Source organism: Microtus oregoni, unplaced genomic scaffold, assembly GCF_018167655.1.
Source record: "Microtus oregoni isolate MIOR12 unplaced genomic scaffold, Mior012 000012F_ref0000307, whole genome shotgun sequence".
Classification (NCBI taxonomy): domain Eukaryota; kingdom Metazoa; phylum Chordata; class Mammalia; order Rodentia; family Cricetidae; genus Microtus; species Microtus oregoni.
In genome coordinates this window covers 14,977,389-15,000,149 of record NW_024543071.1, presented here as the reverse complement: position 1 = coordinate 15,000,149, position 22,761 = coordinate 14,977,389, and the positions used below count along the sequence as shown (strand labels likewise).

Genomic DNA, 22,761 nt, shown 5'->3' with positions numbered 1-22,761 from the left:
AGAATATTGTATACATAATAAATAAATAAATAAATAAATAAATAAATAAATAAATAAATTATACATAATAGATAAAAAATAAAAATAAAAAAAAATCCAGAAACTGAGAAACAGCAGCACACCTGCAATCCCAGCACTGGAGAGAAGGAGGCAGAAGAATCAGAAGTTCAATATCAGAGTCAGAGAACTAGCTCAGCAGGTAAAAGTACTTGCTGCCAGGTCTGACAAAGGAACCGACCCCTTCAAGGTGTTCTCTGACTCCACAGGAGCCTGAGACATGAGCATGCACACACGCACGTGCGCGCACACACACACACACACACACACACACACACACACACGAGGACTGCTGGGCTCGCTGGCCTCCAGCCTAGCCAGACATGGTGAGCTCCAGGTTCAGTGACCCTGTGTCCAGGGAATAAGAAAGACAGTAATAAAGGAAGACATGTCACTTCCTCCTCTGGAGAAGAAGAAAAGTAAAGAGCTAGAGAGATGGCTCAGGGCTTGCTCTGCAAGCATGGGGACCCAAGTTTGATCCCTGGAACTGCTGGGTAATATTGTTTTAAAGTGTGTGACTTTTATTAATGCTGCATTTGTTTAACTCTGTGAAGCTGTGATTCTCTGCCTGTCTTGTAGTACTACGATTAATAAAAATTCAGAGACAGAAACTTGGGTTCAACCTGAAGATCAGAAAAGCAAAACAGCCAGTTACTGGCTTTTACCTCTACCTCAGCCCAAAATGGCGATCCTGCCTCCAGGAATCTCAGAATGAGACTGTGTGGGAGAGCTGATTCCTCCCATTTTATATTCCTCTCTAGTTCTGGGATTAAAGGCATGCATCACTACCAACTGGTTTCTATGGCAAACTAATGTGGCTACTGGGATTAAAGGTGTGTGTCACCACTGCCTGGTCTGGAAGGCTGATCAGTGCAGCTGTTTTACTCTCTGAACTTAAGGCAAGCTTTATTTATTAAAATACAAATGAAATATCACTAAACTGTCTAAAACACCTGATGGTCCTAATAAAGAGCTGAATGGCCAATAGTGAGGTAGGAGCAAGGATAGGAGGGACTGGCAGGCAGAGAGGATAAAGGAGAAACGAGGAAACGAGGAAGAGGAGGAACAACGAGAGAACAAGAAAAGGAGGGCGCTAGTGGCTAGTCACCCAGTCACCTGGCCAGTCAGAGTAAGGGTGAAAGTAAGATACACAGAAGTAAGAAAAGGAAAAGGCCCAGAGGCAAAAGGTACATGGGAAAATTTAAAGTTAAGAAAAGCTGGCAAGGCCGGGCGATGGTGGCGCACGCCTTTAATCCCAGCATTCACTCGGGAGGTAGAGGCAGGCAGATCTCTGTGAGTTCGAGGCCAGCCTGGTCTACAAGAGCTAGTTCCAGGACAGGCTCCAAAGCCACAGAGAAACCCTGTCTCGAAAAACCCAAAAAAAAAAAAAAAAAAGAAAGAAAGAAAAGCTGGCAAGAAACAAGCCAAGCTAAGGCCAGGCATTCCTAACTAAGAATAAGCCTCCATGTGTTATTTATCTGAAAGTTGGGAGTTGGGCTCCCCAAAAAGCCAAGAGTAAAACGCCACCAACTGGAGCCACACGGAGGTGGAAGCAAACAGGCAACTTCACACAGCTGTTCTTTAGTCTCTGTGAGCACTGGGTCATGTATGCTCCCCTCCCACAAGCACTATACACGGGAAATACAGTTTTTTGTTTGTTTTATTATACTTTTGTTGGTTTTGAGATAGGATCTCGCCATGTAGCTCTGACTGGCCTGGAACTCGCTATAAAGATCAGGCAGACCTCCAACTCACAGAAATCCACCTGCCTCTATCTCAAAAGTGCTGGGATTTAAAGTGTACACCACCACACCTAGCCCCATAATAAAATCTTCAGAGATTTATTTTTTCAGTTTATGTGTATGGATGTTTTGCCTGCATGTATAACTATGAAACTACCATGTAAGGAAGCCAGAAAATGGTACTGGCTCCTTTGGAACTGGAGTGACAGATAGCTGTTAGCTGCCAAGTGAACGCTAAGAACTAAACCTAGGTTCTCTACAGAAACAACAATTGTTATTAACTGTTAAGCCATCTCTAGAGTCCCCCAGTAAGTACTTCTTTAAAATTAAAAAATAAAAATAACAGCTGGTTGGTGGTGGTGCATGCCTTTAATCCCAGAATTCCAGAGGCAGAGTCAGGTGGATCTCTGAGAGTTTGAGGACAGTCTGGTCTACAGAAAGAGTTCTAGAACAGTCAAGATTAGACAAGAAACCCTCTTTCAAAAAACCAAAGCATAATAATAATAACAACAACAAGGTACAAAGTAATTGGAAAAGACACCCAGTTTCCATCTCTGGCCTCCACACACACAAACACATACATACATACTTCAAACATACACACATAAAACCAAACTAAGCCAGGTAGTGGTGCACATGCCTTTAATCCTAGCACTTGGTAGGCAGAGGCAGGAGAATCTCTGTGAGTTTGAGGCCAGGCTGGTCTACAGAGTAAGTTCCAGGGCAGGCTCCAAAGCTACAGAAAAATCCTGTATCAAAAAAACAATCTAAAAGAAAACAGAAAAACATTTAAATTAGACTGCAAAGATAGCTTAGTGGTTAAGAGTACCTGCTGTTCTTCCAGAGGACCCAAGTTTGAGTCCCAGTACCCATGCTGGGTGACTCACAACCATTGGTGATTCTAGCACCAGAGGATTCCATACCCTCTTTTGGTTTCCACAGATACCTGTACCCACGCAACACAAAGACACATGACTTAAAGTAATAGTAATAAATGTTTTAATTATTTTTAATTCATTTTTGTTGTGTGATATTTTGATTATGTTCTGACAAAAAAGCTTGTTTGGAGTCAGAGGGGGGCTAACCAAAATTAACCATAGAGGTTTGGAAGACAGTAGACAGAGAGGAGACAGGAAGTACTAAGGCAGGGTGGAGAGAGGATCTCAGCTCTTTAAGGGTGGAGAAACGAAAGAGGTAGGAGGCGACTAGTGGCTGCTTCCTGCTTCTCTGACCTTTTGGGTACTTGCCCCAATATCTAACTCCCGATTTTTTATTGATAAAGATTAATTAGATTAATGCTTCCCATTTTATGTGTATGGGTGTTTTATGTGCATGTATGTCTGTGCACCACATGCATGCCACCTGTCCACAAAGGCCAGAAGAAGGCATTGACTGGATCCCCTAGGACTGTGAACAGACATATGAGTGCTGGGAATTGAATCCAGGTCCTCTGAAAGAGCAGCCAGAGTTCATATGTTCGTGTGTGTGTGTGTGTGTGTGTGTGTGTGTGTGTGTAATTTATCTATTTTTACTTTATGTGCATTGGTGTTTTGCCTGCATGTGTATCTATGTGAGGGCATCAGATCCCCTGAAACAGGAGTTACAGACAGCTGTGAGATGTTATGTGAATGCTGGGGATTGAACCCTGGTCCTCTAGGAGAGCAGCCAGTGCTCTTAACCACTGAGCCATCTCTCTAGCCCATAATAAATATTTTTTAAAATTAAATAAAACAGAAAAATAGCTAAGCATGACAGATATTTTATTTAAAAAATTAAAAATATAAAGGAATGAAAAACCAAACCATCTCTGACAGCTAAAGGCAATTCTAGGTTCCTCAGCATCTAATAGATGAGCTTCAGTTCCATGTTCCCATTAAACAGGACTTCCCAGTCTCCCAGCCTCTACCTGCAAGGCATTGACAACTCGGATTGGATGCTCCTCTCCTAGAGCCTGGATACAGTGTTGAAATAAACAGTTGATATTGTCCTTGATCTTCATTAGCTCTTCACCATCCAGAGACTCCAGCTTGCCTTCTAGATACTCTAAATTCACCTGCCAAAAGAACAGTAAGGGCCTAAGCAGACTTTTAGTGCAGCACTGAGAATATGTAAGACAATGTTACTTACCAGAGAATGCCAACATGCCACCCAATCTCACCTTCATGAGGAAGAGCTCCTCCCAAAACCGAGGACTACACTTACTGGGGTCTTCCGTCTGAAATCAGAAAACAAGCATGTTCAACTTCATTGCTACCTCAAAAAGCATCAAAAATATTGTCAACTTTAACTATCAATTTTTTAAAATATTTTTTAAAGATGTATTTATTATATATATAGTATCTGTCTGCATATATGCCTGCAGGCCAGAAGAGGGAACCAGATCTCATTACAAGTGGTGGTGAGTAACCATGTGGTTGCTGGGAATTGAACTCAGGACCTTTGGAAGAGAAGACAGTGCTCCTAACCTCTGAGCCACCTCTCCAGGCCTACCTGTCATATTTAACTTTGAAACTGTTTCCTTTTTTTTTTTTCCTGGGGAGTTTTCAAGACAGGGTTTCTCTGTAGTTTTGGAACCTGTCTTGGAACTTGCTCTGTAGACCAGGCTGCTCTCCAACTCACAGAGATACACTTGTCCCTGCCTCCCAAGTACTGGGATTAAAGGCGTGTGCCACCACCTTGCTTTTAAAACTTCTTTTAATGAGGATATTATCAGCCAACAAAGATTTCTTGTCAAGATTAGAACTGATGTGTTTAGTGATACATCTGGAAAAGTGCCAAAGATATATTAGAAAAATCAGTATATTCTCTTTGTAAGTAATATTTTGGTTTACGTTTGAAGGCTAAAATCAATCTCTAATCCAAATCATAATAACTCTGTACTCACCCCATATAACTAGAGAATGAGTTGTCTAATTACTTATTCTGTCAACCAGAAACCTGAGATAGAATACAACAATGCATCTTCTAAAAAATATATCTGAAATTGAAATTGTAGAATTCAAGGTGCAAAAAGAACTTCATATGACATCTATCATAAAAACTACTCTTTAAATTAGCTAAAAAAAATAAATGAATGAAAATAAGATCATAAAAAATGAGCCAAGGGGGCTAGAGAGATGGCTCAGAGGGTAAGAGCACTGGCTATTCTTCCAGAGGACCAGAGTTCAATTCCCAGCAATCCCAAGGTGGTTCACAATCATCAATAATGAGATCTGGTGCCCTCTTCTGGTATGCAGCCACACATGCTGGCAGAACACTGTATATAAAATAAATAAATAAATCTTTTAAAAAAAATGAGTCATGAGACTAAAGAAAGGCTCAGCAACTAAAAGCATTTGCTGCTCTTCCAGTTGACCAGGGTTTAATCAAGCACCAACATCAGGTGGCTCACAACTGCTGTGGAACAATCCTTTTGTTTTTGTTTTTTTTTAATATTTATTTATTTATTATGATTACAGATGGTTGTGAGCCACCATGTGGTTGCTGGGAATTGAACTCAGGACCTTTAGAAGAGCAGGCAATGCTCTTAACCTCTGAGCCATCTTTCCAGCCCAGAACAATCCTTTTGTACACCGTAAAGATTTGTCACTCAAATTGGTTTAAAAAACACTGACTGGCCAGTAGCCAGGCATGAAGAATTGGTGGGGCAACCAAGAATGATGGGAAAGAGAAGGACAGAGTCAGGAGTCTCCAGCCAGACACAGAGGGAGCAGGAGATAAATGCGCTAATATAGGCACTGCCATGTGGCAGAACATAAATAAGTAATATGGTTAATTTAAAATGTAAGAGCTACCTAGTAATAAGCCTGAGATATTGGCAAAGCATTTATAAATAACATTAAGGTGCTGTGTCAGTTTGGGAAGCAGCCTCTGGGTATTTGAAAGCAGGCAGTTGGGACAAAAAAAAATCATCCATTTACAAGTCAGGCGGTGGTGGCACACTCCCAGCACCCAAGAGGCAGAGGCAGGTGCATCTCTGTGAGTTCGAGGCCAGCCTGGTCTACAGAGCAAGTTCCAGGACAGGATCCAATGCTACAGAAAAAACCCGTGTCACACAACCACATGTAACTCCAGTTCCAAGGTATGATTCCCTTTTCTGATCTTTGTGAACACACACACACCTTTTTTAAAAAGAAAAATGTTGGCCAGTAAGATAGTTCAACTAGCACCTGGAAGTTGAAAGCAGAAGGATCAGGAGTTCAAGGCCATCCTCAGCTACCTAAAAAGTTTGAGGCCAGCCAGGCGGTGGTGTCACATGCCTTTAATCCCAGCACTCAGGAGGCAAAGGCAAGCAGATCTCTGTGAGTTCAAAGACAGCTTGGTTTTCAAGAGCTAGTTCCAGAACAGGCACCAAAGCTACAGAGAAACCCTGTCTCAAAAAAAAAAAAAAGAAAAAAAGGGAGGGAGGATAGTAATAACCTATAATAATCAAAGCATCATCATAAATCTCTATTATATGAGACATTCTGCAGGACACAACAGATAGTGACTGAACTGACTTTGAAATTTCCTGCTTTGTGGAAATGTCTGCTGGAAACTATGGGCCTGTAGGCCGAAGATGGATGCCCCAACGGTACAGAGGAACTTTGGGTGACTGTACAGGCAGCGAGATGTCTCTGTCATTTCTAGAGTTTTAAAAGTTGCTTTTTTCTTGTTTGCTTAGGTAATATTGTATCTTTCTGGAGTCTTTGATGGAGTTAAGAATAGTTAGTTATAGTTATAGTTTTCCTTAGTTATGATAAAGATTATTGTAACTTTTACTTGATAACTGTTTTGTTATATTTTGCTATGTTAAAGTTAAAGCCTTCTTTTTTTGTTTAAACAGAAAAAGGGAAATGATGTGCGAGTGTCATATATCAATCTGTTGATTTCACTGGTTAATAAACAAACTGCTTGGCCTCATAGCTTAGAACATAGGTGGGTGGAGTAAACAGAACAGAATGCTGGGAGGAAGAGGAAGTGAGCTCAGAGACTCGACAGCTTTCCTCTTGGGAGCAGACGCCTCGGAGAGATGCCATGCTCCTGGGCAGACACACGCAAGGAAGCTCCGACCCAGGATAGACGTAGGCTAGAATCTTCCCGGTAAGCGCACCTAGCTGTGCTACATAGAATATTAGAAATGGGCTAGTCCAGGTGTGAGAGTTAGCCTAGAAGAGGCTAGATAGAAATGGGCCAAGCAGTGATTAAAAGAATACAGTGTCCGTGTAATTATTTCAGGGCATAAGCTAGCCAGGCGGCCGGGGTGCTGGGAATGCAGCCCTGCCGCTCTTATTACTACACGGAGATCACTAATTTGGCTAGTCCAGCTGGCCATCTTGCCCAGGAGAGCCCTTGTCTCTGTCTCTAAGCACCTGTAATCCAAGGACTACAGGTGGGCTGCTGTATCCATCCAGATTTTTAAATGGATGCTGAGGATCCAAACTCTGGTCTACATGAGTGGACAGCAAAAAAAAAAAAGTCCACACTGAGCCATCTCTATAGCCCCAATAAGATTATTTCTGATTAAGATTATTTGGACTGGGGCTGGAGAGATGGCTTAGTGGTTTAGAGCACTGACTGCTCTTCCACAGGACCAGGGTTTAATTCCCAGTAAAAACAGGGCAGCTCACACCTGTCTATAACTCCAAGATCTGATACCCTCACACAGACATATATGCAAAGAAAACACCAATGCACATAAAATAAATAAATTTAAAAAAAAAAGATTATTTGGACTAAAAAACTGAAGAGTCAAGGTTAGGTGTAGTTCATACCTGATGATCTGAGTTCAATTCTCAGACGCAGACAGTAAAGGGACTGCTGCAGGCTATCATCTGACTTACACACTCATATGGCTTGTGTTCGCTTGCACCCTTACTCAAACAAACATGTGTACACAGAGAAAAAAATAGGTAAACACAATTTTAAAATTTTCTAAAGAAACAAAGAGTCAATCTAGCTGTGCAGTATAACAGGGCTTACCATAAAAATCTCATCATACATCAGCACCACTTTTTCCTTTAATGGTTTTTTTGAGGCTGAAGATTTCCGGAGCAAGCCCCCTCGTTTCTCTACTTGTGCCATGGCTAGAGAACCTGTAGGGCAGGTGAGACAGCAGTCAGGACACTCAGAGGACGCCATAATAGAAGAACTATGTCGAGATGCGTTTGCTCAAACCCACAGAACCCCAGCAGCTAGAACACAACTAATGCAAACACGGGCTCTGGGTGAGATGTCCGAGTACTGTAACAAACACAAAACAGGACAGGCTGCGGGTGTGCAGAATCACAAAATAGATGCACTCCTGCCACCTTCTTCTCAATTTTGCTATGAATCTGAAATGCCTCTAAAAAAAAAATTCATTTAAAAATGTAATTCAGAACATTGGTGGCACCTGCCAGTAATCTGGGAACTGGGGGGGGGGGGGGGCAAGAGGATTAAAGGTTCAAGGTCATTCTTAGTAACACAGAGTTCAAGGCCAGCCTGAGCTCTGTGCAAACCTTATCTTAAAAAAAAAAAAGAAAGAGCCGGGCGTTGGTGGCGCACGCCTTTAATCCCAGCACTCGGAAGGCAGAGGCAGGCCGATCTCTGTGAGTTCGAGACCAGCCTGGTCTACAGAGCTAGTTCCAGGACAGGTTCCAAAGCCACAGAGAAACCCTGTCTCGAAAAACCAAAAAAAAGAAAGAAAGAAAGAAAGGAAAAAAGAAAAAAACAGAGGGAAGAAAAAGAAGGGAGAGCAGGAGGGAGGGAGGGCAGGAAAGGAGGGAGAGCGGGAGGGAGAGAGAGCGGGAGGGAGAGCAGGCAGGCAAGGTCAGTGCCAGAACACAGAACCCACTGAAAGATCTCTCAATGGGGACTGTTTTGGGTGGAATAAATGGTAAATAACTATGTTATTAGTTCAATGCCCTTCCCAAGACCAGGTAATGTGAAAACTTAAAATATTACTTGGCCTACAGCACAATGCATTTAAATCCTTAAACTATGCCAGTGGTTAAAGCCTCAAGCTGACCTAACCCGAGCAGGAAAGGGTAACTGGCTCCATCTATAAAAGTCGGCCCCATCTCTGAGGGTGACAGAGGAAGAGTGCGAAGCACACAGTACCCACAGAAGGATGGGGAAGCTAAATTTCAAATATTGATCGAGCTGAGGACCATTAGGGCAGGAAGTGTGCTACAGGCTGATGTGCTCCATCGATTTCCCCGCGAGAGCAGGTCCTCATCACTGCAAAGCACTCGGCCTTCACCGCCTCATAAATCACACTGCACTTAACTGTCTTCAGGAATTCCTTTGCAAACACTGTTTAAGCAGAAAACAGCAGTTAAGAAGCCAAAAACGAAACTGACTTCAAAATGGTAATATACTACTTATCAAACGTAATTGTATGTATTTATAACACTATTGTAGGTCAAACTCCGACCTATTGCCCGGTTCTAGCATCGTGCCCAAATTGTCACATCTTACTTTAAGGAACTCAATATTTTTCAACTGAGACTTGAAATCCCGCAGATCTCCAGTGCAGATTCACACACATTCCCTCACCTCCCTCATTGTTTTTAGTATTAACCAAGTCCCCTTGCTCTTAAACTCTGAGCTCTCTGCATGAAACCTAAGCCCATACAAGGACAAGCAGCAGACACTAGAGAAAAGCCTGGTTTTTCTTCTAGAGAAATCCAAAGCAACTGAACTAATTCTGTAAGATGAATTTTGAAAATATACACTACCTCTCAAATCAAAACCAAAATTTTACTTAAGTAAAAGATGCATCCAACCAAAAGCAATCTACAGATTCAACACAATGCCCATCAAAATCCCAGCAAAATTCTTCGAAGACCTCAAAAGAACAGTATTCAACTTCATTTGGAAAAACAAAAAACCTAGGATAGCCAAAACAATACTGTGCAATAAAAGAACTTCTGGAGGCATCACAAGCAAACTCTACTACAGAGCTACAGTACTGAAAACAGCCTGATTATTGGCATAAAAACAGACAGGAGGACCATTGGAACTGAATAGAAGACCCAGATATCAATCCACACACCTTCGAACACCTGATCTTTGACAAAGAAGAAAAAATATTTTCTTTTGACAAATAATATCCTTTGACAAAAAAGGAAAGAAAGAAAGCATATTTAACAAGTGGTGCTGGCACAACTGGATATCAACATGAGAAGAATAAAAATAGACCCATATCTATCACCTGCACAAAACTCAAGTCCAAATGGATCAAAGACCTCAACATAAAGTCAGCCACACTGAACCTTATAGAAGAGAAAGTGGGAAGTACACTTGAACACATTGGCATAGGGAACCACTTCCTAAAATATAACCCCAGCAGCACAGACACTGAGAGAAACAATTAATAAATGGGACCTCCTGAAACTGAAAAGCTTCTCTAAAGCAAAGGACATGGTCAATAAGATAAAATGACAGCCAAAGACTGGGAAAAGATCTTCACTAACCCCACATCAGACAGAGGTCTGATCTCCAAAATATACAAAAAACTCAAGAAATTAGACACCAAAAGATCACATAATCCAATTTAAAAAAATGGAGTACAGACCTAAACAGAGAACTCTCAACAGAGGAATCTAAAATGGAGACAAAATCAAGAATTTGTGATCATTCTCAGCACAAAGTAGGTTAAACACCGGCCTGGAACATAAAGGTTCTGAGTTTGTAGTACCAACAACAATAAAAAGTCCAATGTCTGACCTAAAAGTTTAGTTAAGACCTCTTTCTATTATTTCACTAAGCTTTCAAGTTTATTATAACCTCAAGAAAACTGAGGAAAAAAATTAAAAAACAAGACTCAAACAATTTCCACTGTGTTGATGCTGGCTTTATCTTAAAAATGAAATACAGCTCCTGATCAAAACAGTCCTGTGTGGCTTAAACAGGTTGTCAAGAGGAGTATGTCCTTATCTAGGGAAAATAAATTGGAAACCAAGAGAATCCTATTTAAATAAATCACAAACAATGCAATTCTACTCAAAGTGGATATAGATCTCATATGTGCTCGGCTTCAACAAGTTGATTAGCGGCACATCAAGGCCACAAGTTCCTACAATGTAAAAAGCACGTGTTTACCAACATCCCCTATGAGGATCAATAACTGGGTTACAGCTAATCAATGTCCACTCCAAATCTAATAAACTCTCTCTATTTCACAATCAATACTTTCTAATAAGCAAAAGGGAATAAAAGAGGAGGGAAAAAATAATTCTAATCCAATCTACCAAATTTCCAAAGAAATTATTTTAATCGTTCTCCTTGCCACTTGAGGCAAGAAGAATCCAGCCAAGGGTCTCAACTCAACAGTCTCTGTCATCATCACAGGCAGCTGGAGTTTGCCGCCCAAACTGCTCAGTAAGTGACTTGAAAGAGAACACGGAGCCTGCTCCTCCCGTACTCTTGCCCATGGAACTCAGCACATTAGGGTTTGGTGGTGGGAGACTCATAAGAAGTGTAAAATTCTCACAGGTTTTCCTTTGGATCTCGGAAATTAAAATTGAACTTGCAATACCGTGGGGCAGGAGGAAGGGTGGGAGGGAGAACAGTGGCTGAAATATAAAATGAAATTTTAAAAAAAAATTAATGAATTTGCCGGGCGGTGGTGGTGCACACCTTTAATTCCAGTACTTGGGAAGCAGAAGCAGGCAGATCTCTGTGAGTTTGAGGCCAGCCTGGTCTACAAGACCTAGTTCAGGACAGGCTCCAAAAGCTACAGAGAAACCCTGTCTCAAAAACAAACAAACAAATAATCTTTAAAATGTTATACCAAGGGGCTGGAGAGATGGCTCAGAGGTTAAGAGCACTGGCTGTTCTTCCAGAGGTCCTGAGTTCAATTTCCAGCAACCACATGGTGGCTCACAACCATCTGATCTGGTGCCCTCTTCTGGCCTGCACGGATACATGCAGGCAGAACACTGAATACATAATAAACTAATAAATAATAAATAAAAATTTTTAAAAAATGTTATACCAAAACAAACAAACAAACAAAAAACTTACAATGCCATATCCTGGAGCTGGAAAGATGGCTCAGCAATTAACAAAACTGTTGCTTTTCCAGAGGACACAGGTTCAATTCCAAGCACCCATGTGGTAGCTCACAATTGTCTGTAACTCCCATCTCAGAGGATCCTATGTCTGCAGGCACCAGGCACACACATGGTACACAGACATACACATAAAAAGAAACAAATAAACCAGGCATGGGAGTCCATGCCTTTAATCCCAGCACTTGGGAGGCAGAGACAAGCAGGTCTCTGTGAGTTCAAAGCCAGCCTAGTCTACAAAGTAAAATACAGGCCAACCAGGGTGTTACAAATAGAAACTCTATCTTGAAAAAAAAACAAATAAATAAATTTTTAAAAATAGAAATTTATAATTTTAAAAAGAGGAAAGTCGCCGGGCGATGGTGGCGCATGCCTTTAATCCCAGCACTCGGAGGCAGAGGCAGGTGGATCTCTGTGAGTTCGAGACCAGCCTGGTCTACAGAGACAGGACAGGACAGGCTCCAAAACCACAGAGAAACCCTGTCTCGAAAAACCAAAAAAAAATAAATAAATAAATAAAAAAGAAAAGAGGAAAGTCTCTTAAGGTGAGAGATGTGACTCAGTTGAAGGTGTCAGGTTTTTAGTGACCTTGAGGCCAACCCAGACTTCATGAAACACCATAATCAACCCCAGCCCTACCACCACCCCCCAGAAAAGTAAATAAATCTGGGGGGCAGGCAACTCCTATAACCAGATGTGAAGTAAAGTATCTTTTTTTTAAAGATTTATTTATTTATTTATTTATTTATTATGTACACAGTATTTAGCCTCCATGTAAGCCTGCAGGCCAGAAGAGGGCACCAGATCTCATCACATATGGTTGTGAGCCACCACGTGGTTGCTGGGAATTGAATTCAGGACTTCCGGAAGAACAGTCAGTGCTCTTAACCTCTGAGCCATCTCTCCAGCCCGAAGTAAAGTATCTTAAAGCATTTTGATCATATAACCAAAGAGTTAAAGCAAATCTGTTAAAGTGAGAGACTAAGCAGGGCAGTGGCGTACACCTTTAAGAGACTAGAACTGTGGTTAAATGCCGAGTGCTCACCCTGCCTGGACTATATGGGGCCCTTGGTTCAGTCCCAGGCACCACAACCAACTCAGCGAAGTAAAAAAAAAAAAAAAAAAATTAGGAAAGAAGAGAAAATCTAAGTAAATTCCCACATCCATGTCTTAGGAAGTAAAGTACTTGCGGAGTAAGCCGCCATTTATTCATTCAACAGGTGCACAGCGAGCATCTTGACCTTTAGGTGTCAAGCAGCAGGGGCACTGCACAAACAGAACAAAAGGGGGTGCCTGCATAGCAGCTGGTGGTGTTCACCTTTAATCCAGCACTTGAGAGGCAGAGGCAGGCAGATTTCTGAGTTTGAGGCCAGCCTGATCTATACAACAGGTTCTAAGGACAGTAAGGGCAACATAGAGAAACCCTATCTCAAAAACCCTAAAAAGTAAATTTAAAAAATGCCTGCAGATAGAATTTTCATCCTACAAGAGGAAAAAAAGCAAGGAAGGTGAGACAACTCCAAGTGCCTTGAAGAAAAGTTAGCCGAGGGACTGCTAGATTAAAGTTAGCCGAGGGACTGCTAGATTAAAGTTAGCCGAGGGACTGCTAGATTAAAGTTAGCCGAGGGGATTGCTAGGAGATGAAAGCAAGTCTCACTGAGAAAGCAAGACCAGGCGTAAGTAACAGAAAGAAACCAGTCTCCTGAACTGAACCTCTAGGGAACACTTGGAGATGGAGGGAAAATCAGCTGCAAAGGATCTGAAAATACTGACATGCGCAGACAGAAGCACTAGAGCCCCGGGTCAGGGTGTGCTCTTTCTGAAAGTGTAGAGGATATTGTGTTTCTTTTTTTTTTTTTTTCCTTTTTTTGGTTTTTCAAGACAGGGTTTCTCTGTGGCTTTGGAGCCTGTCCTGAAGCTAGCTCTTGTAGACCAGGCTGGCCTCAAACTCACAGAGATCTGCCTGCCTCTGCCTCCCAAGTGCTGGGATTAAAGGCGTGCGCCACCACCGCCCAGCTGAGGCTATTGTTTCTAAGCTTTGCTTGTTTGGGTTTGTTTTGTTCTATGGAGCTATGAACCCAGGACCTTGTACATTAGAGACAAGTGCTCTACCACAGAATTATATTCCCTGTCCCTGCTTTTCAAATCTATAAAAGAATTCAAGGGCTGGCAAGGTGGCTCAGTAGGAAAAAGCGTTTGCCACTAACCCTGACAACCTGAGTTTGATCCCTAGGATCCACATGGTGGAAGAGAACCAATTCCTGAAAGCTGTCGTCTGATTTCCACTAAGTAAATTAATTAATGGAACAATCCTTTAAATGTTTTGGGGACTGGAGAAACTGCTCAGTCATTAGGAGAGCTTGCTGCTCTCACAGTTTGGTTCCTATTATGCAGACAGGAGGCTCACCAGCCTACGACTCCAGTTTCACATCTGATGTTATCTTCTGGCTTCCACACTTCTGGCCTCAGCACGTATACACACATATTCATATACACACATATTTACACATACATAATAAATCTTTGAGCTTGTTTTGGGGGGGGTGAGACAGGGTTTCCTCTTTGTAGCAGCGCTGGCTGTGCTGGAACTAACTCACTTTATAGACCAGGCTGGCCTTAAACTCAGAGAGATTTACCTGCCTCTGCCTCCTAAATGCTGGAATTAAAGGCGTGCACCACCACCACCCAGCTAATTTTTTTAATCTTTGATATTTTTAGAGTTCTGAGAGTCGAGCGGTGGTAGCACACACTTTTAATCCCAGCACTCAGGAGGCAGAAAAAGGTAGATCTCTATGAGTTTGAGGCCAGCCTGGTCTACAAGAGCTAGTTCCAGGACAGGCTCTAAAACTACAGTAGGGAAGATTAAGAACTGATGCAGCCAGGCAGTGGTGGTGTACACCTTTAATCCCAGCACTCGGGGAGGCAGAGGCAGGTGGGTCTCGGTGAGTTTGAGGCCAGCCTGGTCTACAGAGCTGTCTGAGGACAGCCAAGGCTCAGCACGTTGTTGCTCACTAGCTTGCTCCCCATGGTTTGCTCAGACTGCTTTTTTATATGACCTAGGACCAGCTGCCTGGGGGTAGCACAGTCTATGGATGTGGGCACATAGACATCACAGTCTATGTGCACTGGGCTTTTTGGTATCAATCTCAATCAAGAAAGCCTCTGTTGCAGTTTCCTCAAAAACCTGCATCCAGAACAACTTCAAAGCTGTTAGATAAGATGGTTCAGCCTCAAACACACTCCAGCAAGTACTTCAGTTAAACCTGCACCTTCCCACAACACAAAAACTAACTCTCCCAGGACTTGACCATTACCTTAATTTTCTCAGGGTTCCCTAAAGATTTCATTTCCTCCAGATAGCCAGAAGTAATTTTAAGACAATGATGCCCACACTCCCAAGAGGTGGAGTGGGTGGGTTCTGGTCATTCGATGGGTTATGGATGTTTATCACTGTTTAGATGGGTTGGCTGCAAATTGTTACTGATCACAGTAAGGGAGGAAACTAAGCGAGGGAGGTTAGATTCAAGGATCTCTTTCTGAAAAGAAAAAAGGAGGGTATAGGAATGATGGGATAAAAGGGTAGATTATTGAATCTACTTTTAAACTAAATAGCAACTATTAATCTCAAATATTTATATTGGTATGGATTTTTGTATATTGATAAAAATTTAAGGTTATTTTGGTTATAACATTCTGTATATATGTTCTAGTCTTTTTTATTTTCCTAGTCTTAAGGTATCTTTATATATTGATACAAATTTCAGGTTGTTTTTGTTACAACATACTGTAAGATACTGTACCTATGTAGCTCACTTAAAAGTGTAATGTAAAGTTCTAGTCCTTGAAAGCTATTAATATAAACTATTAAGGATAATTAAGAGATACTGGTTAGTAGTTAGTCATCTATAACAATCAAATTTGTAATCATATTAGATATGTTTTCAAGATAAAAAATAATTATTTTAGATAAATAGGGGGTCTTCAAACACTTCAGAGACCTACAGAACATGGCATTTAAGATAACATAGGCTTTTCATGGCAGTGAGATACTTCTGTTCCTGGCAGTACCAATCTACTTCAGAGAAGATGATTAGCATCAAAGAGGCTCCATATGGAGTTTGTTTTTGTTTGTAGCAAAGTTAGCCATTGAGCAAGAAACTGCCCTTGTCTCAACTGTTGACAGTATGCTGTTCAAACTGGACAAGCAGGACACAAAAGAAGGCTACTGGCAAACTTTGCCAAGGCAAAGCAGGACAGTCCTCCAAAATTCCTACTTCAGCCGGGTGGTGGTGGCATACGCCTTTAATCCCAGCACTCGGGAGGCAGAGGCAGGCGGATCTCTGTGAGTTCGAGGCCAGCCTGGTCTACAAGAGCTAGTTCCAGGACAGGAACCAAAAGCTATGGAGAAACCCTGTCTCGAAAATCCAAAAAAAAAAATCCTACTTCACAGAAAGTCTGTCAGATATTCTAGGCTTATAAGGTTGAAAACTGATGTTCCAGTGTTGCAGATGAGCCTTGGGGGACTGTCCAGGCAGCCAGCTTTCTGTGATTTCTATAGTTTTGGACGTTGCTTACTCTACACTTCCTATTTACTCAGGTAATATTTTTATCCTTCTCAGGTCTCTGATGGGGTTGAAGATTAGATAGTTAAACTATTTTCTTTCTTACCAAATTCAGAAAAGAAACTTACAAAAGAGATGGATCTAAAGTTTATAAGGTTGAAAGACATAAAAGTTTAAGTTGTTTATCTAAGAAAATGTTTTAAGGTATAAAAAGGGTTTTTTTTTTTAATATTTTGTTTTGGTTTTTCGAGACAAGGTTTCTCTGTAGCTTTAAAGCCTGTCCTGAAACTAGCTCTTGTAGACCAGGCTGGCCTCAAACTCACAGAAATCTGCCTCTGCCTCCCGAGTGCTGGGATTAAAGGTTTGTGCCACCACCACCCGACCTAAACAGATAATTTTTAGGATAGTAATACAAATTATGATAGAAAGTGGTTTAGGTATAAAACTTTGGACTCATCAAGATAGGATATATAGTAATTTCTCTGAATTTGCCCAATACAAATGGACATTATGAATGTAATCCTAACTTGATAACTGTTCATATTGTATATAGTTTTACTGGGTTAGAGTTAAACCCTTTCCTTTTAATTTAGCAAAACCAGGAAAATATTACAGGTATTGGTACACTGTATGAAGATGTGTCTCTGTAACTGGTTTAACAAAAAGCTGGACTGCCAATAGCTAGGAGGAGAGGTTAGCTGGGACTTCCAGGCAGAGAGAGGAACTCAGGGGGGTGAATTTGGTGTCAGGAGAAGCTAGCAAGACACGAAGGAAGTCGAACATACAGAATGGAGGAGGTAAAAAGTCAAATGGCAGAATGCAGATTAATAAGAACAGATAAATTTAAGTTACAAGAGCTACTTGAGAACAAGCCTAAACTAAAATTAATCAGTCTCCATGTCATTTGGAGGCAGGCAGGCCAAGGAAAGTCCGACTACAGTCTACATTTTCTTGTTCCTTTGTTGAAATAGGTTCTCTCTATGTAGGCCTGGCTATCCTGAAATTCACTACATAGACCAGGCTGGCCTAGAACTCACAGAGGTTCACCTGCCTCTGCCTCCCAAATTACGGAATTAAAGGCATGGGACACCATACCCAGCTAGGTGGGGGGGGTCCTACATTTTTAATAATCACTCCAGGTCAGTGGTTTCTAATGTCCCCATAGGACATTTGTCAGAGTCTAGAGACATTTCCCAACCAGGAAAAATACGAATGAAATCCACCTGGTAGAGGCCAGGGGTATTGCTAAGCATCCTACAGTGTACAGGAAATCTTCTCTAACAAGGAAGTACCCACCCCAATATGCCAACAATGGCAAAGTTAACAAACCCTACTCCAAGTAATTCTAATGCTTGAGAACCACTCATCTAAACTGGCCTTTGTGCTTCTAATCCCAGAATTAATGAGTGGGGGCAAGAATCAAGAATACAACAGCTACATGGTGAGTTTGAGCATCTGTACCCCCAACATTGGGGAATGAACAGTCAGCCAGTGTAGCTCATCACCAAATTTCACATTCAGTGAGAGAACTGTATCAAAGAGTATCAAGAGCAATGTCTGGCACACACATGGGCATGCGTACACAAAATACCAGGTGTTATATCATGTGTCTATAACTGCAACATTCAAGAGGCTGAAACAGGAAGGTCACGGCCAGGTCAAGCCCTGCCTAAGCTATATGTCAAGACCCTGTCTCAAAATACAAACAAAACAATAGTTTATCAAAGTCAATTTTTCATGGCCATTTTTTTTGTTGTTTTTTCGAGACAGAGTTTCTCTGTGGTTTTGGAGCCTGTCCTGGAACTAGCTCTTGTAGACCAGGCTGGCCTCGAACTCACAGAGATCCGCCTGCCTCTGCCTCCTGAGTGCTGGAATTAAAGGCATGTGCCACCACCGCCTGGCTTTCGTGGCCATTTTTAACAATCACTTCGAGTCAAATGATCTCATAGTGGATAATTCTAAAAACAGACTTCTAACCTGGCTCTCTTAAAGCTTCCTGGTCACTACAGATAAAAAGATTTAGTGTGTGTGTGTGTATGTGTGTGTGCGCGCGCGCGCGCATTTAGGCAAAGCCAGGGGTGTAGACTTTACCTGGCTACATCCCACTCCAGAGAGGCCCTGGGTTCTATCCCTAACACTGAAGAGAAACATCTAGTTACCTGCTTCCTACACCCTTCTGTAAGACCTACCACATTCGCTGGCCTACATCATTAAAACGTAGGCTTTTCTACCTTGTGCACGCGATGCCTCCTTTTCAAGCTACCCTTCCATCTGAAAGCCTGAGGACTTGACTGACTTTCACATGATTTCTTGGCACAGGCTCTCTTACGAGCATGGACAACAGGTTCCCCAACTTCTAGCCAAAAGGCCGGGAAACAAGTAGAAAAGCCCTTCTGGTTTCTTCGTCATTCCTGCCATTTGCACCACACTGTAACAACTCACCTAACCAGCCAGATCTCTACTGCTAGTTACTCCAAGCCTTTTTCCAAAATGAAAGCAGAGCAGGCTTGCACTCTTGCCGCCATCTCCCTAAAGCCCTCACAGGCCCAGGACAGGATACCATCTTCACCCTATCACTGCTCCGCTTCTGATTCCTGAACGTGGGATTCTTCAGTCAATTCCCTATCTTCAGAGCCGGCCTCCGATCTGAAGAAGATGAAATGCCCTAACACACACCACAGCGGAGACTGACTAGCACTTGGTACTACTCTCCATGCGTTAAATTCTCTGTGTTTATTCCTTATAACCATCACATAAAATAGGTACTACTCTAACAACCCTATCTCATCTTTCCTTATTTGTCTCTTAATCTGTACTTCTGCCACTCGCTAAAAATGTAACAGGGCCGGAGAGATGGCTCAGCTGTTAAAACTACTGGATGCTCTTCCAGACGACCAGGGCTCAAGGCCCAGCACCCACAGGACAGCTCACAGCCATGTGCAGCTCCAGTTACAAGGGATCTGATGCCCTCTTCTGGCCTATGCAGGCACCAGGCACAAGAGGTCCCCACACATACGCGCGCACACACACACACACACATATGGCATATACAGGCATATATGCACATAAAATAATTTTTTAAAGCATCAGCGGCTTCCCTGCCCTCTTTGCAATCTCCCCTTCAGACAATCCCTCAGCATACACCCTGTTTGGAATGAATTCTTGACCCCCGCATAAACACCATGTTGGGTTTTTCCCTTCACACCCCACCGTGCCTCTGTGACTCAAAAGGTTTATTGTGCAAGCTCCTGCTTAACCTTCAGCACACAGTTCAGATGATCTTCCCTGCGAAGATCTCCTGACCGAGACCTGAGGCAATGAATCTTCCCTTTGTACAAACGGCTTTACAGATTCCTAACACACACTCCCAGAGAACTTTCTTCAAATATGTGGTCAATACTTTCCAAACTTTATGAATTCCTAAGCTGTGCTGTGTGAAACCCCAAATTCTGGGTTAGTCTGGCTATTGTTCTCACGTTTATGTTATTATTTTTTAATATGTGTGTTTGTATCTGTGTATGTGTATGGTGTTCAAAAGGGTAAGTGCCCTCAAAAGCCAAAGACGCCAGATCCTGGGGACCTGGAGTTACAAGTGGCTGTGAGCTGCCTAGTGTGGGAACAAGGAACTGAACTGGGATCTTCTGAAAGAGCAGTAAACGCTCTTAGCCTCTAGCCATGTCTCCATCCCAAATTCTGGGTTTTGAGTTGTCTGACGTTTGTTTTCATGTTTGGTAATTTGGGAGACTAAGTTGCTCGAGTTTGCCTTGAACTCAACTCAGACTGGCCTCAAATTCTCAGTAATCCTCCTGTTTCAACCTCCTACGGGCTGAGAGCAATATTAAACATGACAAAGCATAATGACTGTCATAATAAAAACACATTAAAGGTGTGCTTATTCATTAAGAAAAGAATGAGAACTCCCTCTACACTCCTAATAGGAGTTATCAAATCCCTTGTTTGATTTGCTGTCTTGAAAGCCTTCAAAAGGAAATGACTATTACGTACAAATCCAATCTAAAACCTACCAAAGACAACTCCAAGTAACTGTGCTAAATCACAGGCAAGAGAGAAGCTGAGCACCGTGGGGTACGCTGAAATCACAGCATTTGGAAGGGAGAGCCAGAAGGATCTCTGCGAGCTGGAGGTTAGCCTGGTCTACACAGCTAGTTCCGAACCGGCCAGGGATACAGGGCTACCTATGGTAGCTTTAACACAAACCACGTTTAAACACCATGCTTGTTCTTAAGTTTAAAACTTTTTCTGGAAAAAAGAGCTGGGGAGATTCCGATAGTCCAGGAACATTTATTAGGACACGGCTCAACTATCCATCCACTGTCCCATTCGCCAGGGACAGCACTCAACTTCCCCAGTGACTGCTCTCTTTCTCCCCCATACCCGCCAGGGAAGAGGTGGGTGTCCCGGCTTGCACCCACTCATCCCATGAAAACAAAGTGGGTTTATGAACTCTGCGTGAAGTGGGTGCTGAAGACTGTCGGGTGGAGACAGAAGAGCGCAGGACCTGGCCCTTCCAAGGCATCTGAACACTTCGCAGGGGACCCACCTCCCTAGGAAGAGATTGCTCTCGCCTAGGAGCTGACCCACTCAGGGTCAGCCCCGCACTGGGGTCAAAGGTCAGCTCCTCCCGGATCCGGAGGCCTCGGCGCGACTTCCGAGGGGCAGGACCAGGCGGGTAGCGGGCGTTCGAAAGCAGCGGAGCGAACTCCAAACCGCGACCCCGGGCCCGACACGCCCGCCGCGAGCAGCCCCGGCAGCTACAGCCCTCCCTCTGCCCCGTCACCCCCCACGGCCCCGAGGCAGGTCCAGGCCCCGCCCCCAGGGCCGCCTCTGGGTCCAGGCCTACTAGGGCGGACCAGCGGGGGTTGGCCAGGTTCCAGGATTCGGCTGGGCCCGTGCCTCTTACCGAGCCCCCCGCTCCTCCTCCAGCACCCCAGCTGCTCGCAGGCCTGCTCGCTCCCGACTCCGGCAAGGCCGCCACTGCTCCGGAATCGCGGGCGCGCTCCCGACCTCCCCGATCCTTAACCCTAGTCCGCCGTGCCCCGCCGGGTCCTAAAACCCTCCTTTCCTCAGGTTCGTCCACGCCCGCTTCCTGAAGTAGGCTCAGACCACGTTTCCCAGCAAGCATCGCAAAGACTACAACTCCCAAAAGGCATCGCGAGCGAACTAGCCTTAGTTTGAGGCCACGGATTTAAATCCGCTATAGCAGGGGTTTTTTTTTTTTGGTTTTGTTTTAAATAGGGAAGACTGAACTCAGAAGTTCTTTCTAGAAATAAGTGAATTCTCTAAAAACACTGGGAAAACTCGGAAGTATATATGTCGGGAAATGTTTGCTTCAATTTTTTTTTTTTTTTTTAAAACAGACTCACTATGTATCATTTGCTGGTCTGGAACTAACCACTTAAACCAGGCTGCACTCAAACTTAGAGCGGAGATCCGCCTGCCTTTGCCTTCTGAGTGAAATTAAAGCCCTGTGCCACCACCACAGCATATCGCATCGGTTTAAGTAAAATATTGGAAATAAACTCATGCATTAAATAAAGAATGTAGCAAAGTGGTAATGGCGCATGACTTTATTCCCAGCACTCAGGAGACAAAGGCAGGCAAAACTCTGGGAGATCGAGGCCAGCCTGGTGTACAGAGAGAATTCCAGGACAACCAGGGCTACACAGAAAAATCCTGTCTCGAATAATAATAATAATAATAATAATGTGTATAAATGTGTGCAAAGCAGCATGTAAAGTTTATTATCGTAGCAAGGATCTTGAGTCTCACTTTCATGTTTTGTTGTTTGATTTTTTGAGACAAGATCTCACTATGTACCCCTGGTTGAACTGGAAAGGGCCATACAAACCAGACTGATGTTCCACTTGTTGCAGTCCTGTCCTTACCTCCCAGAAATGCAGCAATTGCTGGCCTGCATGCCAGTCCTGTCCTTACCTCCCAGAAATGCAGCAATTGCTGGCCTGCATGCCAGTCCTGTCCTTACCTCCCAGAAATGCTGCAATTGCTGGCCTGCATACCAGTCCCCGCTAGAGTCTCGGTTTTCTAATATGCAAAGAAACTTTTGGCTTCTAATGTATGAGAGAGTGCCTGCTTAGCTTGGGAGCCCCAGGAATCATTCTCTCACTACCCCACCCCTACCTCTACAAAAGTAGCAGCGTATGCAGATTTGTACATTTTAATCCCATGACTATGAAATAGGTTTGATGAGGAAGCAAAAGCTCTGCATGACGACTTTGCCTACAGTTCTAGTTAGTAAGAGAGAAGAATTTGAAAAAGTGTGTGTGTGTGTGTGTGTGTGAACTCATTCTGTACACCAGAGTGGCCTCAAACTCAGAGATCCAC

The 22,761-nt window shown here is 43.0% G+C and overlaps 1 protein-coding gene across 2 annotated transcripts in view; it reads right to left on the bottom strand.

Annotated features, from left to right (window-relative positions):
- Positions 1–21,466, bottom strand: part of Armh3 (armadillo like helical domain containing 3) — a 190,141-nt gene extending 168,675 nt beyond the window's left edge. For both annotated transcript variants that reach the window (XM_041662014.1, XM_041662015.1), the window contains exons 1-4: positions 21,320–21,466; positions 7,761–7,873; positions 3,958–4,014; positions 3,706–3,852 (exon numbers count right to left, since the gene is read on the bottom strand). In XM_041662014.1, the coding sequence (XP_041517948.1) occupies positions 3,706–3,852; positions 3,958–4,014; positions 7,761–7,862 (306 nt within the window). In that variant the 5' untranslated portion in view covers positions 7,863–7,873; positions 21,320–21,466. The remainder of the gene's footprint in view (positions 1–3,705; positions 3,853–3,957; positions 4,015–7,760; positions 7,874–21,319) is intronic.
- Positions 21,467–22,761: the final 1,295 nt, after the last annotated feature.